At 40.2% G+C, this 18642-nt stretch overlaps 2 protein-coding genes across 3 annotated transcripts in view; one reads left to right on the top strand and one right to left on the bottom strand.

Moving 5' to 3' along the window:
- The window catches only part of LOC132911599 (disintegrin and metalloproteinase domain-containing protein 10-like), a 57283-nt gene extending 40762 nt beyond the window's left edge, over positions 1-16521 (bottom strand). Inside the window, exons 1-3 of one of the 2 annotated variants that reach the window (XM_060968301.1) lie at positions 16159-16520; positions 7600-8164; positions 4324-4471 (exon numbers count right to left, since the gene is read on the bottom strand). In XM_060968301.1, the coding sequence (XP_060824284.1) occupies positions 4324-4471; positions 7600-7831 (380 nt within the window). In that variant the 5' untranslated portion in view covers positions 7832-8164; positions 16159-16520. Of the gene's footprint in view, positions 1-4323; positions 4472-7599; positions 8165-16158 lie in introns of both variants that reach the window. The other variant, XM_060968302.1, reaches the window with a different exon arrangement.
- A 1167-nt stretch (positions 16522-17688) lies between these two features.
- Positions 17689-18595, top strand: LOC132911627 (calmodulin-like protein 4). Its single transcript, XM_060968357.1, has 5 exons — positions 17689-17843; positions 17920-17950; positions 18020-18151; positions 18219-18401; positions 18477-18595. Exons 1-5 carry the CDS (start codon positions 17841-17843, stop codon positions 18575-18577), a joined length of 450 nt encoding a protein of 149 aa, XP_060824340.1. The 5' UTR covers positions 17689-17840; the 3' UTR covers positions 18578-18595.
- Positions 18596-18642: the final 47 nt, after the last annotated feature.

Below are 18642 nucleotides of genomic sequence, written 5' to 3' on the forward strand. Positions count from 1 at the left end.
GTATATTGGACCAAGATGGACAGAAAGAATTTCAAGACTCAGTTACCTCAAATATTTTACTTTATATTTTATCTATAATTCCAAGGATATTCCAAGGATGCCTCTTGACTTTCTACATTGCAAAAATGGAAGATTAATTAAGATATATCAATGGAAGCTTAAAATAGAGAAACTACGTAAATATGTACACTGCATTCGATTCTATTTGCCATCGTGAAGTATAGCTATTGGAGCATGAGAGACAAAAGGACATCGAAATTTAATTGATTCGACTATTTTCATTTTACCCTATTTTCTGCTTATGATTCAAGAACATTCGAAGAATGCCTTTTGACTTGCATGACTATCTGTGTTGAAAATGGAGAATTGATTAAAATATATCAGAAAGAGCTACCTTTGTTCTGTTTGGGATTATGAATTATAGGTTGGGCCAAAAAAGACGCGAAGGACATCGAAACTTAATTGATACGAATAACTTCATTTTGCCCTACTTTCTATTTATAATTTCAGAATATTCTAGAAGAATACCTTTTGAATTCTGCATTGCAAAGAGAAACAGCGACGAAGCTGCAACATCTACGCGGCGTTGCTTTTTAAAGGTTGCGCACCTTCCTTTCTTTCGTTCCCTTTCGCATCCGTCGGTCATTAGACGCCTCCGTGTGCGCGACACGCGTTGCGTTCGTTGAATTCAACCTGTGCCCACGTGCGGGAAAACTGGATCTCAGCTCAGCCATCCAGTCTGTTCGTAGCGACTATATTCGGAAGGCTCGTGCGTAAGGAATGCGATTATACAGGGTGATTCTTGGAGAATTGTGCGCGGATGTCGTGAAAATTTTCTACTGTAAAAAGAATTTCCTGGGTCTATCAAAAACACGTATCAAATGAAAAATTTCGTGAATTCTCAACGCGTTTCCAAGAACGCGAACAAATATCCGCGATAAAATACAGTTTCTCGTAAAATATTTCACTAGCACGCGTAATCAATGCACTGGCATACTATCGATGATGCACACGTGATCTATCGAATGAAAAATTGCTCGAATTTTTTAAACGCCTAGATTCTCCAGGAAATTTCTACATTGCCGTTTATAAATGTTAGGATAGGCTACTATCATGTTTCAAGTCGCTATGCCAGACGAATGATTAATAGGTAAGGACTTTAATCGATGATAATGATCCGAAATATATATCGTTGTATACACAAGAATTTTCGTACAAAAAGAAAGATTTTCTTTCAAACGATTAGACACGTGTCGTTCCATTCTCATCGAACTGATATTGTTATTTTATGTAATTCGTTACGTGACAAGAGGATTGTTATTTGAAAATATCGTGGATAGCATGTGGGTGGTTTGACTTTTTGCAATTTATGTAACAAACGATTTAAAAAGCTTGCAACTGGACGACAATTTTAATAAAAATGTGGATAATCGAAACGCTCGTCGAAGTTGTTCCTAAATCCTCGCATCGTGGCCGCGTTTCCCGGTAAACCAGCTTAACCAGTTTTCGTTGAATAATTTCTTACCCCGCGGCCGAAAAGAGCAATTACCGGCTCGTCGATCGCTTAATAGCAATTACTGGAATCTATTTACGTCGGTGGAGACGGTCGGTTGAAAAAGAGAGAGCCAACCTCGAGAGCTTTGATCTTCGCTCGATTCCAGCTAAAATCGCCCGGTTGTCCGAAGGTTAATTAAATTTCAGTCGCGAAGGACGCCAGAAACGAAATTGCCTTTCGTCATGAATTCGATCTGTTTTCAGGCCCCACCCACGCCTCTCCCATTCTATCGGCCGTGACGTTCAAGTTTCGCATAGTCCGCGTGCCGGAGATTCGTCGCTTTGTCCATGATACCAGACAAACTGCCTCTGCTCTGCTAGCTTCGCTGGCGGGCGAAAATTCGCGCGACCTACGGAGAGGTTCGGCGAGTCGTTCGAGTTGAAAGGCACCCGAGGTCCTCTCTGTGTGTCTGGTCTCGCGACTCTGCTGGCAGCGAGTGAATAACCGAGCGACCGACGGGGCGTTCGTCTCTTTATGTAAATCGGTCGAATTCACGGCAAGCAATAAAATGTAAAGCAGAGTGTAGGTGGGTTCCGGGCGTCCTAAATGTCGTACCAAGCGTACCTCCTCTTTTTCTTTCGCCAACTCCTCGCGTCCCTTAGTATTTCCACCCTGCTGCACCTGGTACAAACTGGCAAGATAATGCGGTGGAGGGTGGCAAAGGGAACGTGTGCGCAAGAGTGTAGCTCGTGTTTCTCAGGCGCCACACGTCTTTTATACATATCGACGATTTAAAACTTACCGCGATACACAACGATCTGCCAATTTAGTGCCGCCTTCTCTCCCTTTGTCATGACAATGATCGGGTTCCCGTTTTGCGTGTATACGTGTTTTCCGGAGTTTTTGTAAATTTGCAGTGAAATTTTGTAACACAATGGTAGACAGGGAAAATCGAAAATAGAAGCAATTCTTTTAAGCGTAACTTTATAAAGCGAAACTAATTGGACAAGAGCAACGTATAGACAAAGTATAGACGTAGCAAAATACAGTAGAATGTAGGATAGATGACAATCGGCAATATATTAAGAAACATGATGTCTAATAGAAAAAGGAATACGTACTTGTATATACAAATATGTACAGATGCTGGGCTTTCTTTTATCCGCCACTGTATATATTCGTTTTAATTGACAAGAAATTCCATGGTTGGAAAAATTCAATTTGAGTTTTAATTTGTAGAGCAATGAACCACAAAAATATGTAAATGTAATAGCGCGTCGGGGTTTTAACGTAATCGGAAGCATTGATAATATGATTACTTGTTAACGACTTTTTAATTGTCAGCTGGAAAATTTGCGAACCATTCTCCGACGTTGGACAAAAGAAGCGATTATAAATTGTTCCGAAGCACCTGTCCTCGCAACGCTTACGCGGCCGAAATTTATATTGTTGTCCGGTCGCGTAATTAATTTCATTTAAGGGAAATTCAGGAAAGCAAATATAACGTAATTTTGTGGAAACAAAGGGGATTCTATTACATCCGCGGTGTATCGCTTCCAAATGTCAGGAAAGCTTTGTTTGCCGGTTTGATATAGTACCAAGTATCCTGTAACTCTGTTAATCTATCCCTTCGCGCTTACGACATTCGCACGTGCACGCACTAATTCATGTAACACGTATAGCTTCTACATGATCTTGACCTTAATTAACTTCATCTCTATCGACCTAATCGTATGATAATCTTAGAACACCGATGCCATTAGATATACTTTGATACGTGATTGGAATTTCGTTTCTGTGACAAACATATACTACCACACCTAAATATTTGAACACCCGGTATAGCACGACTAAAATATTACTATTCTTGTTGTATTTTTAATGTTATAATTTATAAGTATAACGAACGTTTTCCTGCTGTAAATTAAGTGCTTTATTAAAATTGATGCCATCAGACGTGCTATCATATGCGACTGGAATTTCGCTTTTCCCAACACCGTACGCTATGACACCTGAGTATTTGGATACGTTCGATTACGATATTAACATTATTGTTATCCTCAATGTTATAATGGAAAAATGTTTCTCCACCGTTGACTGTTATAATTTTCAGTGGGCGAAACAAATTACTGCGCAGATTGCACGACCAAAACCATTATTAACTACTATACATTGTTAGATTTGTAAACGAAGTTCAGAATATTTAACAAAATAACGGAGCCATGAAATATACGACACGGCAGTGGATGCAGAGCACGCTAAAATGAATATGAGCTGTAATGAAGTCAAATTAATAACATGTACATATACGTGACATCTTTTTACGAAATAAACTTCGCTATCAAAATTTGCTCGTCTCTCTCGATTATACTAAAAAGAAAAGGAATAAAAAAAAACATTGAAACTCCTGAGCGATCCTAGTTCAAAGTCCACGGACTGTACCTTGCAACCGTTAGTTTCCAGGCAAGTTATCTCGCGAAGAAGCAAGAAACATCACGTGGTTGTAACGAAGTAATCTCGCTTTAAGTGGCAAAAAATTCGTAACGAGATGAAATTCATGTTGGCAAACCGGGATGTTTAAACGTAGGCAGCGTAAGCAAAAATCGCGGAACAGCAGAGCTCGGTTCTCTTTTGATACGTCGGTGAAAGAAAGGAGAGTGGTCGCGGCTGGCACGGTAATTCGTTAAAGAATCCTTTAATGTCGTGTTCATTTCGCGTTTGTAATTTCCTCGGGAAAAATGTGTCGTGACCCAGCGCGCTAGTTAGCGAAGGAACGTACTTACTTTTACTTCGAGAAGTAAAGAGAGAGAGAGAGAAAAAAGACTCACTTGTCGAGCGCTTTCAGTTGCAGCAGCAAAGGTTGATTGTCGACCGCGTCGGAGACATCGCGACGCATCCGGTTACTATGTTGTCTCAAGGCCGCGGTATCATAGGAGGCCACCTCGTAATAGCCGATGTAAGAACTGAGCGTGATACCTGAAACAGATGGGAACCGAACATCCTTCCATTAACTGCTTTATAACTGTGAAAAAAAAGAAAAAAAAACGAGTATGAGAAAAGCTTCAGAAGGTTGAAGCTTAACTATAATAAAAGACTTTTGACATATAATAAGAATTTGGTATTTTGATTTATTTGATTCTTTGTTAAAATCGACGCTGAAAAACAAAACACTTTGTTTTATTCTAGCGGTTCGAAACGATATTTGAAGTATATTAAGCTGACTGAAGAGTGTATCTGATGAAGGCTATCACGAACTATATCAAAGATAATAGAGAACAGTATAAAAACACGAAACAGGGAAGACAATAGCTCATAATTTGCTAATGAAAAGAAAAGGAGAGACAAGAAGCGGTGAAGTTTTGCATCGCGCAAAAATTGCTAGAACGAACATAAACGCGGCGATTAGTCATGAACTCCTTTATAATTAGATTGTACATCTTTCCCGAGCTCTGGGAAATTTTTTTATATCAAAGTATAGTACATACTCTCTAGAATACACTGATACACGATATATTTTTGAACTTGGTGGGACAATAAAATTATATCATCGAGGTGCCACTTTCTCGGTCATATTCCACAAAATATGAATATTCATAAATATTCGCAATCTATTTACAAGTGTCGAAAAAGAGAAAAAAAAAAAAAATGAAAAATGAAGGGGAAAGAAGAGACGAGGGACGGTGAAATTTTATATTGTAAAAAAATTACCGGAATTACAAGATAGTAATTAGTTTCTGAAATTAACTATCGTGTTCTATAATTGCATTGTAAAATATTGGATTGCGTGGAATGTCCCATTAACCGATCTCTTGCTTCCCGGACTTTTAACACAACCGACAAAGAGAAACCACTTAGGATCTTGCAAAATCCGAAACTTCGGGACCTGGACTTTCGCTATCGCGGGGGTGGGAGTACGGTGAGAATTGCGCCAGAGTCGTTTGCACGAACGAGACACTTTGGTCCGTGGAAGGAACAGAGTTCGCGTTTCTTTCTTGTCCAAGTTAATCTCGAAAATTAGCTCGTAGTCTAATAAAAGGTAAATCATTCGGTTAGATTATCCCTTTCTTTGATTCTAGAAAATGAGAGAATCTTGCTATCGAGGGTGCGAGAAACAGCAGAAGAAAATAAGTCACGTCCTTCGTCTTCTCACACGTGAATAGTTTTATACTTTGATCTCTTGTTTCTTGAATATTTGAACAAACATTTTTGTTAATAAAATATAATGAATAATTAAGATATCGCAGTCGAAGATAGTTGAAAATGGAACAGCCTGTTACATTCACGAATATAAGTTTCTTGAAAATACGTGGTAAATCTAGCAAATTTCACAAGCGATTAAACAGTCGTTTTTAGTATATTCAATAATAAAAATAGATATTTAATCCCACAAGAAAATTTTATATGGAATCGATTATTGAATTTCAAATATTCACGTTATTCCCCCGTCATCTTCAATACAGTTGGATAAATCTAATTCTTCATATTTTCATATTCAAACATGTAAATATTAAATACATGCTACAATCCAATTTCCATTAACATGTTTCTTGTAATATTAAATATACTTTATAATTTATTGCACATTAAAACGTTCGCCGTCTTAGTCGTAGAAATATTGAAATGGGAAAACCACCGAAAGTACACTAGTCATATTTTCCCTTGAGATCTTCATTTCAGAGAAGGCATCTCTGGAAAACTCGACAGAAAATCCTCTTAAAGGATTTTACAGACCCGCTAACTCGGATTCTTAACAACAAGTACAACAAACGAAAAAACGTTTCTTTTTCACATTTTATCCGAAACCTACATCAGGATCGCGTCATCGGGACGAGATAGAATCGAGAAAGAAATAGGGGAGTGCACTCGCGATCAGAGTGGCATTCGTCTTGGTGTTTCCATTGTTTGGTCGGTAAGTACCGGTCAAGAACAAAGGCAACAACACGATGGTAAAGTGTTTGTCTCGTTACCTATTAAAACGTTGCTCGCGCGGAGTCGCGCAACGAGCGTAGTTTAACAGCACCTCGTGGCGTTGTCCAGGCCGCATCGTACGGCTTACAGCTTACGCAACACCCGCCAATAATCTAATTACCGTGGCTCGCTATCGATGCGTTGGCCAACGGCGAGTTACAATGCGACCACCCTACACCGGACAGTTTGTATCGGATTTTCCATCGACAATAGGTATCTCCGTAGCCCGCAGCCAAACCTCCGCTATGCCTCTATCCTTGTTACGTTATCCGGCAAGATAGCGATTTCAGATAGAAGAAACCGAACGTGACTCTGCCTCTTTGCTACCTATTATCTCTATCGGTGGCGGTTCTGTGTAGTTACACGAGTTGCGGACACTAGTTACGCAAAGTGTGCGGAATCCTTGCTAATAGCCTAACAGTTTGGTCCTTAGAGTGATAGCGTTAATTACGATCCAGCTGTTTAGAGGTTAATTATGCGCGTTACTTATACCCGATAAACAGCCGTGAAAACAGGCAAAGGGACGTGGCTGGTCATTCGATTGTATGCCGTACACGATACTAGCGATGGGCTTAAGTACGGCGCAAGTAGGTTCAAAAATTCACCAACTAAATTCGAACTCTTCATACAGTGGCAAATGAAAGAAATAATTTTACGAAACATTTTTCCTTTCTATAGAAACGGCTGAGTTAAGTAGCTTGAAGTATATTTGTCCGATGGTCTTAGGATGATTGGAATTATGCGTTTCCAACCAGATGCGAAAAGTTTCTATAAACCGTCGATTATGTGTTAGAGATAAATATAGAATTTGATTGACGCAGGTATATTCCAAGTTTCAGTTTTTATTTACCAGAATGTTCGACCGCAGTTATGGCAAGTAGCAAAGAGTTAACGACAGAGGAACGCTCTTTCGTCGTAATGTTGAAGAAATTATAAAAACATCGATGTTTGATTTGCATTGCATCAGGTGTACAAATATTTGTGCAGGGTAGTGTACACATTGAACTTGATCCCATCGCTACACGCTATCCGCTGTTCGTCACACAGCGTTAATGAACTGGGAAATTAACAGATAGACCCTATGAATAAACGGAGAGTTCGATGGAAGGCACTAGCTGGAATCGAACGTGACTCACCTCTGTGTGGCACAGGATGAAGAGGCGAGGCAACGGCGATGATTAGAAGGCAACCGAACACCAAGAAGAAAATCAAGGGCGTCCCGATTCCAGGATGACGACGACGTTCCTTCGACCCGAAGGGATACATCGTGGCCCTCTGGGCCCCGTTGTGCCCTCCTCTAACCTCGTCCTCCTCTTCTTCCTCCTCCTCTTCCCCTTCTTCGTCAACGGCCAGGGCCGTAGCGCGCATCGGCTCGACGTTCTCCGGCCCAGCAATAACTAATGGCGCTATCTGCCTTTCGTCGAACAACCGACCACCGCACTTTGCGAGTCACCCACCAGACTCATCTCTCTTCCTCTCTCGACCTCTGTCTCCCTCCTACTTTCGATTTTCCTTCTCCTCCTCCTCTTCCTCCTCTTCCACCGAACGTGCTTCCGCCACGTCCTCTTTCTCTTCTTTCTCCTCCGCGGGTCGCTCAACCTTTCGACCCTCCTCCCACGCTTTCAGCCTTTTTCCCCCGACTCCTGCTACCTTCGTCGATCGGCAGCTCTTCTTCGTCCTCACGGCCGATCGATCCTACTCCTGAAAAAGAAAGAAAAAAGAAAATGATTCAGCCAGGGAACGGGATTAATTTTTCGAACAGGCTTCGCCAGTCAACGTTTGATCCTTCGTGGATCTCGCGTTGTTCAGATTTTTCTGTCACGATTACGTCATTGGTTCAAAGGACAGAGAATAGGATCGTCTTCCATACCTTTGTTCGGAATCTTTATACGATGGAGCATAGACATGTGGATCGAAAGACCGTGACGCGTGGGTCTTCGTCGGATACACCGATTTCCAACCTTTTTCATCTAGTTACTAAAATTCTACGACGTGCCAGAAGATATATTGCATTTGGTACAACACAAGTCATTCACACTGCACGGTTATTACTCATTTTGCTTGACAATCTAAGGGGAACAACGTCGGTATCTCCGACTAAATAATCAGGTTATTGCATGCTTTAATCCTTTGCGGTCGACATATTTTTCCAATGGGAATAGCAATTGATCGAAGCAAGTTTCAGTTACATTTCAGATAAATTAAATATTCAGAAATATTTATAGTACCATTCGATTTTGAAACGAAATTTTAGATCCAGTCACCGTGGTGATATTCGACTGCAAAGGTTGAGGAATGAAGATTTTTGCGGCACACCAACGCGCCGCGTAACACAGTCGAAAATCGTCGATCTGATAAAATTGAACTGCAAGTTGCCGAGTTGAAGTCAATTTCAGTGACGCTTTGGATTGAAATAGATTAAGCGATGAAATGTCATAGACGAGTGATTTTACAAGCTACCGCTAATCGAGGGAACGTCGAGGGGACCATAGAAATCGACCATGTTTTACGCAAGACGTGACCGAACGCGAAAACACCGGTGAAAAGCGGATAAGGAAGGCGATTCTTTAAACGTCTCCTTAAGAAGTTGTTGCTGAAAAATTTCCTCGAGGAGAGCGCGTGTGTAGTGGAAGTCGGAAGACGCGATGGCCAACTCGCGCGATAAATCATCGTCAATGTTCGCCAGGCTCGTTCGCTACAGCGTTCTTAGATCTTGTATCTCCATCAGTTTCGTGAAAAACTCAGTCAATGAATACGAATACTTCACTTGCCGATCATCAAGCCTTTTTCACCGTTACTTTTCAAAAAGAAATCCCCTTTAGAAACATACAACGTCCTGCAATATCAGCAATTTAAAAATGAATCACATCGATCCAGTCGAGTTCCTGACAGATTAACAGTTTTATAACATAAGCGATTCTCAAGAAACAAATTATTTCTATAAAACCTATTTATTGGTAGAATACGAGGAGCTGATGAAGATCAATTTAAAAAATAGCGTCAGTGACATCACCAGAGCACTCTACTTTCCAATTTATCGAGTTGAATGTAGCTTCACACAGCGGATGAAAAACGTACTTGCACATATCCTCATCTTCTAATGAAGCGTTTTCTTATCAGGTTCTGAATTTCATCTTCATACCACCACACTTTCGTAATCACGTGAAAATACTTGGACTTAAATAACTGGTATTGGTGATACTATATCGAGTACAGAAATATGCAAATACTTGCTGTAGCCACTATACGTGAGACCCACTTTACAAATTGATCGTAAGTGTATATATAAATCATAAAGATTTGATCTATTTTTACGAAACAAGGAAACATCTTAAAAGTTGACGCTTCCTTAATAAAATAACGGAAAGTAGACTAGTTTCTCGGGCCCTTCCGATTGATTTTTTATTGTAACGCTAAAACGGAAATGTTTGTAATCGAATATTCGGAATTAGGGATGTCGCTAAATCGCGTAATTACCGTTTGCAAAATATGTACTTTCTTTATTTTCATGTTTTTCATTGTTATAATCGAAATTCATAACTTGGGAGTACGATCGATCCCAAAAGCGAGTCCAACATATTACAGCACGCTTTATATATTCCGTGAGTAATTGCATTTTTCTAGTTTCATGACGCATTGTACTAGAGCCTTTTCTGCAAAGCAAACGAGTCATAGCAATAAGAACATAGGGTAGTTATTTACTCAAAGAAGCTCTCTATCCTTCTGCCATGGACACAGACGGTCCGGTCAAAAAGTGAGATGTTTTCGACGATTGAGAAAGGTACACGATATTTGCGAAAGCTCTCTGTGCGAGGTATTAACGTTACGCGAGACGTTTGCAGTCGTCCAACAACCAGCAGAACCGATTCTGTCCACCGGTTATCACGGTAAACTTCCACGCGAGCTATGGGAAAACGATATCCAACCGAGTACAGACACAGTCATGGTTCACCCGTTCACGTACGACGTGTTGATTTTTGCATTTTTTTCTACGTTTCCAGTGTCGTGACGGCTATTGAATGACATACAATCGTGTAACCCAAACGAACAATTTGCAACCGTTCCCTTATACATACTTTTGCCAAAGCTTTTTCTTTTCGTTCTATTAACATTGGAACAATTAATACGTACCTTATCATAGTGTGTTATAAATGATTATTTTATTAAAGTATGACGAAAATATAATAGAAACGTATAATTATCAAGACGATGGCAGTTCATATCAAAATGATAGACGCCAGAACCACAGACGACTGATAAAATTTGTATCGAATAAATAAAAATGAAAGAATATAGAATGCAATAAAAATAAACTTCTATCCATTTAATACTTGTTATTTCATAAAACAAAATTATTCAGATGAAAAGGACACAAAATATATGAAAATTACGAAATGATCATCTTAATTATCCTAGTACTTGTAGCGTTAAGAATGCGAAACATAAGTACAGATTTCTTCGTCTATATACATAATGCATGCTTCGCTTTGGATATTTCATACTCTTCTTCATGCCACATGCACTCTGCGAATTTTTGCATCCTTAAATTTTGTATAAATTCATAAGCATTCGCTGTCAGCTAATCATGTTATCGGAGTCTTCATATACGGTAACATTAGTTTTTCCAAAATTCTGTCCCTAGTAACCGCTTAAAAAAAAGAATTAAAGAAAGACCGTTTGATTTGAATTTGTACAGTTTCACCTAACGCCCACGAGCCTTTCTCTCTATATCGTATCTTCCTCTCAGGCAAAAGTTGTTACTTTACTACTCTGTGAATCTTTAAGGCGCAACTAGGCTGAGACGCGTGGAAAGATAGAACGGAGAAACTAGATAACCGTATAACTCTCTCGAATCGGCTTTCCGTTTCGACGTGCGCGAATCAACGATCGTAGGTAACCAAGCAGACCAGTCTACCGTGCAATCTATCTCTCGTAATATTTGCAAACATCCGCATTTTTTTCGCGCTATGTAGGTATGCTGCACGTTGAAAGAACACGCTTTATCGGCGTTCTCCAGCGGCCGCTGGATGAAACAAATTCTCGCGTGGGAGGAAAAACGAGGAAAAAGTGGAGATACGCGCAGCGAGAGGTGCAGAGAGAAAATGGCGAAGAGGAGCATGGTGGGGAATACGACTGGAGAACATGGTCGCGAGAGAGAATTCGACCCGCGTCTCCCTGGCGACAATTTGCAAAATTGTCTCGCGCGTACCGCTCGGTTCCGCGCTACGAACGCGTCGTTCTCGGCCGACGATCCGCGAATGATAATCGTCCCACGTAGATACGTACTACGGCTTTGTCCTCTTTCCATGACGCGAAACCGCGATACACCGACTTTGCCAGAAGGAACAATGAAACGACGAGAGTCACGCGGATTTCTCGACAACGCTCCACCTATCATCGCACCAAATATTTAATACCAGCCTCTACATTCGTATGCAACCGGTCGTGATAACGTATCAATTGGCCATTATTAGCGGGAACATGCGACCAACGTGCTCCAATTGGGCGGAACGAGTATGTGTGTCGGGTGTAGCGGTAAACCGGCTACGGTTTCACCGTACAGAGCCGCATCTAGCAATGGGCATTCCGATTTTGGAGCGGTTCAGAGATCTTCGAGACTGTGGAGATTCGAATCGCTTCAAACGCGAATCGAAGCTTGGAATTTTTGGCAGTTTTCATATACCTTCGCGCAGAGGTCTTAGAACGATTAGATACTACGTTGGTTTCAAAATTGGAAAAAATCAAGATGAAGAAGGTACATGTGCAAAAATTTCTCCTATAAATTGTACATAATTTAACGTTCGCAATCTGCCGGGATAGAGGAGGTTTATTAAAAACGAAACGTCTTCCAAGGTCTTTGAGTGTAAATTTGGAATTTTCGGTTTTGAGCGTAAAATTGCGACATACGTATATCTTGAAAGTTCTGCAATCCTGAACTGAATGCCATAATCGTTTAATTCTGACGCACTGGTCTTAGTCTTTCTTTCGAAACACGTGTAACATCGATGCGTAATCGAAGAAAAATACAAAAACTATCAAAGACTATACAAAGACTTGAAGACACGCGAGAGTTACAAGACTTTTAACAGTTTCGTAGCTTTAAATTATATTCGAGGAAATTCAAATGTATACAAATTCAAAGTGATTTTAAGTACTTCAAATGCAGTTGATTGTAAATGCGATTTTCTTCTGGATACTTCGCGTTCTTTCCATTTTTTTGTCCACTTCTCTTTTATTTTCTTTTTTCTTTCTTTGCCCTTCGTCCCACTCTTCTCCGTGTTTCCGGAGAGCGCAGTTAATTTTCTTGGAGCAGAATTAAACCGACCAAGGGAACGTTTCTCATTATTCGAAACACTCGTCCAGCGTCCAGATGAAATTTCTACCGGGAGAACTTTTAAATTAACGCGTCGGATTTATCCGCGGAAAAACCAGGTCGGAACGTAAGCCTATTCGCTATTTCTGCGTTTGGGCCGAATCCGACTAACGGGACCGATGATGTCACCGGATTTGGGAAGATTAACTCGTCGATGCATCCGCGCACGAAATTCTTCTTATCGTGACTCATATGGTTTTAAATTCGTTCAAAATTTCGTGATATATTATTTCCGTGCCACTCTGTGTATTACCGACTATGCACATTAGAGCACAACATGTCGTCTTATACAATTAAACTGACATTACCAATAAAATTATACCGCAAGTTAGAGATTAAGCGGTGTTCATAAATATTGCAATACAGCGGAATTTTATGTCAATCTATGTTTTTCTGCACACAATTACACAAATAAAAGTCAAATAGAGATTCGTTTTACCCATCGTATATCACATTACTTCTGTTTATTTTTGCATCTTCAAACTTCACATTAAAGTCACAGTCTAATAACAGATGAAATCAAATGTAAAATTGATCTCTTATGTAACGATTGGAAATATCTCTTATCTATTTCTATCTCTGCTATGATCTTCGTTTGGTAGATGATCCAAGATTTACACATACATAGATCGACAAACATTAAAGGAAAAATTAAATTATCCTCGAAAGGTCTGCCTAAAATGGAACGCGCCAACCGTGACTAAAATCAACGAGAGATTAACCGAAATTCCTGTCCATTTCCGGTATTCCAGACCCGATGAAGATATCAAACAATGGTATATGGTGTGTATGGTAGTTCCGGGCGAGCGTAAACCAACGTAAAACAGTGTGAAGCGGCTAAAAACGCGTAAAAAGCTTGGTGCGGGCGTCGAAAATCGCGAGTGCTGATCGTAAAACCCGACGGTGGCCAGCATCGGACAATTTTCCATCGAGCACGCCTCGCTGAACCGTTACCTCGTAACGCACACCAACAAAACACCTTTTGCGTAATGTCCTAAGCGTTCGTCGGCGGAACTCAGCGGACATCGACACGGAGAGGAGGCGTAACTCCTTTAAAGCAATTACCAAGAGACGGTTCGCGATCGCTCCGAGGTCACCAGAGTCCAAAACTTTCGCGATACCTGGTCGAAACTCAGAAAATTTCGGATGTGACGGCCTGCTAAAATCGAGGAGGCGAGTCGCGAACGTGCGAGGATTATTAATACCCGGCTTAAGGCGATTAGCGTAGTCCATGGTTACGTTCATCTGCGAAATTGCGTCGATGGGAGACAAGCCGGAGGAGTTTCGGGATTATTAATTTCAAGTTTCTATTGTTAGTTAGCGTCGGGCACCGTTGGAACGACGGAGGAACTGCGAGCGAGCAAGGGATGATTTTAAAATACAAAGATTCGTAGTTCGTAATTAACTCATTAAGGATTATACAATGAGGTAATGAGTAACAATAACGTAAACGTAATATTCTTCGGAGTTATAACTAAAGTAATAACTTTGTCAACGTACCAGAAGTGCATTACGAATAATAAGCATTTTACATTTTATACATGCTACACGATGCGAAGATAGAAGAAAATGTTTTACAATTTAGAATATGATATAGTTTATCATAGAAATGGTGTATTGTTACTATTTCTAGGAGTGATAGGAATATCATGTTTTCTTTGAGGATTTGTTAGTTTCATAAATTTGTGAAATATAGATGGAGATGAAACCAAATAAAAAAGGATTTCAAAGTATGAAGATTTATGCTTTACGATTACTCATTGCGTCATTAATGTTACACGTTTTATTTGTAGCCTCTTCCGTCTACGTTTACATTACCGAATTCTGATTTTTAATTGTCGTTGTGAAAGGAAGCTTCAGAAGTTTAATGCTTTTTTGTTACTATCTCTTCCACCTGGATTAAACAATTTTATGAAATTTAAAGAAATTGAAATATCATAGCATTTTGTAAAATTGCGTGTATAGGATACGGATGAAAAATACGTACTAGCGAAAAGGGTATTGAATAAATACTTCGAATACTCTTTTGCAACAGCGATATTAAAAAATAAAAATAACGTAGATTGATTGAAAGAAGAAATTACAAACGAAAGGTCACGCTGACCAACGTTGGCCTTTAGTGGCTTAACAAGGATCGACGCGTGGATGTTGATGGATTAACCGTTATGTTTAATATAGTGTGTTGTTTAAACGGCGTGTCGAATTAACTGAATCGAAACGAGGCAAGTTGTTGTGTAATATCGATGAGACGATATTGGCTCTACATAGTCTGCAATTACACGGAGTTAGGCGATTTCGCGGGAAGCTTCGTTGGCTGATAACATTAATTAGTCTTAACGCATGCTTTTGTATTCCCCGAGCAAGTTTCTTAAGAGCATCGTACGGTGAACAATGGATCTGACTTCCTAACGGACTCTCCGAGTTATTTTTTAATATAACTTTCACGTAGATAAGCGCCCTTATGCAACGCTCGTTACATGCTCCAACTCGATATCCGGTACCGTCGGTACTTGCGTTTAACGCTCGCTTTTCCCATTAAACGACAATTAAAGTCTGGCTATAACTTTTGTAATTTCTCGCAAAGATAGCCACGATTCCTTCGACTATCTTTCTCTTAGCCTTTTTCTCCTCCACTCGTATCTCGTTCGTTTCATAAGTTCATAACCCTTTCGCGATTGCATCGGAAAAAAATGGAGCGCATTGTGTCTATGATAAAAACGTATATAGCTATATAACCTATAAGCCAAGCGCGTTCGTTGATTCGCGTGTGTTCCCTCGAAAAGTCAGCATCCGGCGAAGCCACTTCCGTCAGACGACCTGGTGGCGCTGGGGACGCGTTTTACGTGACATTTAAATCTCCCATCGTGCGCGTGCAATCCGACGTAAACACACTAGTGTACAAAACAACGAGGGAGAAAATGAACGTGCAACGTATTCTCGACGGTTATTAAGAACGCGAGTTTCGTTGGATTATATGATAAAACGAGACGTCGCGTAACTACTTGACTCCGGTGATCGCGAGGGAAATGTGGCATCGTTCACCGAACCAACGACTCGCGTTCCCTTCGACAGGTTACGATATGTGTATGTATATATGCATATATGTACAAACGTACACACCGATGAGCGACGCAGGAGTAGACAGACGTGCACGACGAAAAAAAAGCTACGGTGCTTAACCGCGCGAACCGAGGTACGGAGAGATAGATCGAGAGATGGGGGGAGAAAAAGAAAGGAAGATGCCGAAAGGGATGGAAAAGGAGAGACTCGCACGTAGAATATTGCGCGTGCTCGCTGCTCTTGCATACTATCTGACACCTACCTATGCACAGAGGTTGGAGTCCTGCCACGGGCGTCCTTTCCGCCGTGATCCTCGTCCTTCCAACCGGTTCTCGCAGGGACGTCGATTACTCATTTACGGTCATTGTACCGCATCCTGTCGCACCACACCAACTACCCACAATATCACACGTGTGTCACACGGCAGCGTGCAGTCGCGTTGTTCTCTTTCTCTGCTTGGTCGACGATAATGAACAAAGAAATGCGTAGTCTGATAGAGAAAGAGGGAGAGAAGCTGAAGAACTGGCACGCGCGACACCGACTCCACACAACGAGACAAACAGGAACGCGTTCCGCGCCGTACTGACGGACGGCAACGCTCGTGACTCGTGTGAACGAGGACTCCGAGGACACCGACTTCCCCTACCATGATCGCGTTCGACCCAGCTGTGCTGCGCCCTCTCTCCTTCTGCCTTACGAACTCTCCTCTACCCTTTCTTATTCCTCTAATGTTGCGATCTCTTTCTTTTTCAGAGATCCCTTCCATGGCTGGACGCGGACCAACGCTTTCCAATAGTGGTACGCTGTACCATCAACCCCTCTATCGGTACCCCACTCTGGCTACCATGGTTCGACTCCCACCTCCGTGTAACTTGACCTTAGTCGTCGGTCAAAGGAAAGGAGTGTTTCTGAAATAGAAGGGCGATTGAAGGGCTTACGATCATCATCCTATATCGTTATTATTGATGGAAAACAAGTGATACATGGATATAATATTTTTACCAATTTTTGTTACATTTATTTTTATCACTACTAACCTTATTCTCATTTTAAACTATTCCTTTGGTAGTTGTTAAACATGGCTATAAACGTCTGTTTTAATTTGTTTTATCAGGAAATAGTAATTTATTTGTAAAAAGATGTTTGTCATCTTCTCATATAAAAATATGAATGAAAACTATTTACTGTATCATGGAATTCTTGTTCACGTACCTACGATGTTTAGCGCTAACCATACGTGTCAGTAAATGGAAGAAGACGAGAGCGTGATACCGCTGAAGTGGGGTTATTCAGCACGTAAGGGGAAAACCCCTGCAGCTGGCTTACTTAACCCCTATTCGCCCGACCAAGCCACCCCCGCTATAACCAAGCGACGTTTGCCTCGCAGACCACTATATCTTGTTCATTTTCCCTTCCTGCTAGTGGCCACGCCGCTCTGGATGACCCCTATTGATAGACCGAGCTACTTTCGTCCTTTTCATCCTCCCGAATTTCCATCGTTCTCTGTTTCGAATGTAACTCAAAATCCTAGCTACGAGACGCGCGTACATTTGTTCAATTTGAAATTAAAATTCTGATTTATGATTATAAATTGTTTTAGAAATACTTTGGCAAATTTATTAAACTAGTAAAAGGATTACGTGAATAAAATTTTTTACTTCAATTATTATCAATATTTAGTGAGTACTTATATCAAAAACAGATGAAATTTCTATCTCTAAAAGATGAAATTTAAATGAAGATCGATCGATCGCAAGTGGTGACTGATTGTGATTAGTGCACGTTGCACACGACGGTGTCGCCTCTGTACAATGAAAGACTAAGGTTATGTGATTATTTGTCAAATAACCTAGTCTTACCTTAGATAACGTTATTTGACACGTAAACGAAGAATAAAGTGAAGTTACACTATTTTGTCAAGTGTCCTGTATAATAGTTTACACTATGGTAATGTTATTTACTATAGAGTTGTCTAAATGTTAACTTTATAATCATGTTTTTAATTGGATGTTTTGGTTTCTAGGCTCGTTATTTTCGAGAAGAAGATATAGATGGTACAGTGGTAAATTCTTTAAATTGGTTAAGATTGCTGTTTACATAGTTATAAATTCTTTTTTTTACAGAATTTAGGGAATGCTTTTATCTATTTGCAAGGAATGGTCAAATACGTACTCTGGATGAACTTACAATCATCATGAGATCATTAGGATTAAGTCCCACTATCGCAGAAATAAATAAGTATTTAAAGGATAAAGGTACAAATAAGGTGAAATAATTTATAATATTATATATGGTTTCAAACTCACAAATTTTTAATCACAGGAGGGAGGATGTCTTTTGCTGATTTTTTGGAGGTCATGCATTTACAAACAAGAGCTGAGGATCTGCCGAAGGAGGTGATAGATGCTTTTCAAGCTGCAGACAAATTTAGGACTGGTACTATACCTGCTAGACAATTAGCACACATGTTGGTTCATTGGGGTGAGCAATTAAGTAACAAAGAAGGTTGGTTTTCTTACTTACTCTAGATATTGATTCCAACAAGTGTTCTTAATTACTTCATTTATCTCTAACTTTCAGTGGAGCAAATTTTTAGGGAAGCAAACGTATCTCCAAATGGACAAGTCAAATACGAAGACTTTGTAAAAATAGCCTGTGCACCTGTACCTGATTATTATTAATATCTTTTTATTAATGTCTTTAATATTATTATTATGATTATCACTAATATCTTTTACATTCTTGA

Source organism: Bombus pascuorum, chromosome 11, assembly GCF_905332965.1.
Source record: "Bombus pascuorum chromosome 11, iyBomPasc1.1, whole genome shotgun sequence".
NCBI lineage: Eukaryota > Metazoa > Arthropoda > Insecta > Hymenoptera > Apidae > Bombus > Bombus pascuorum.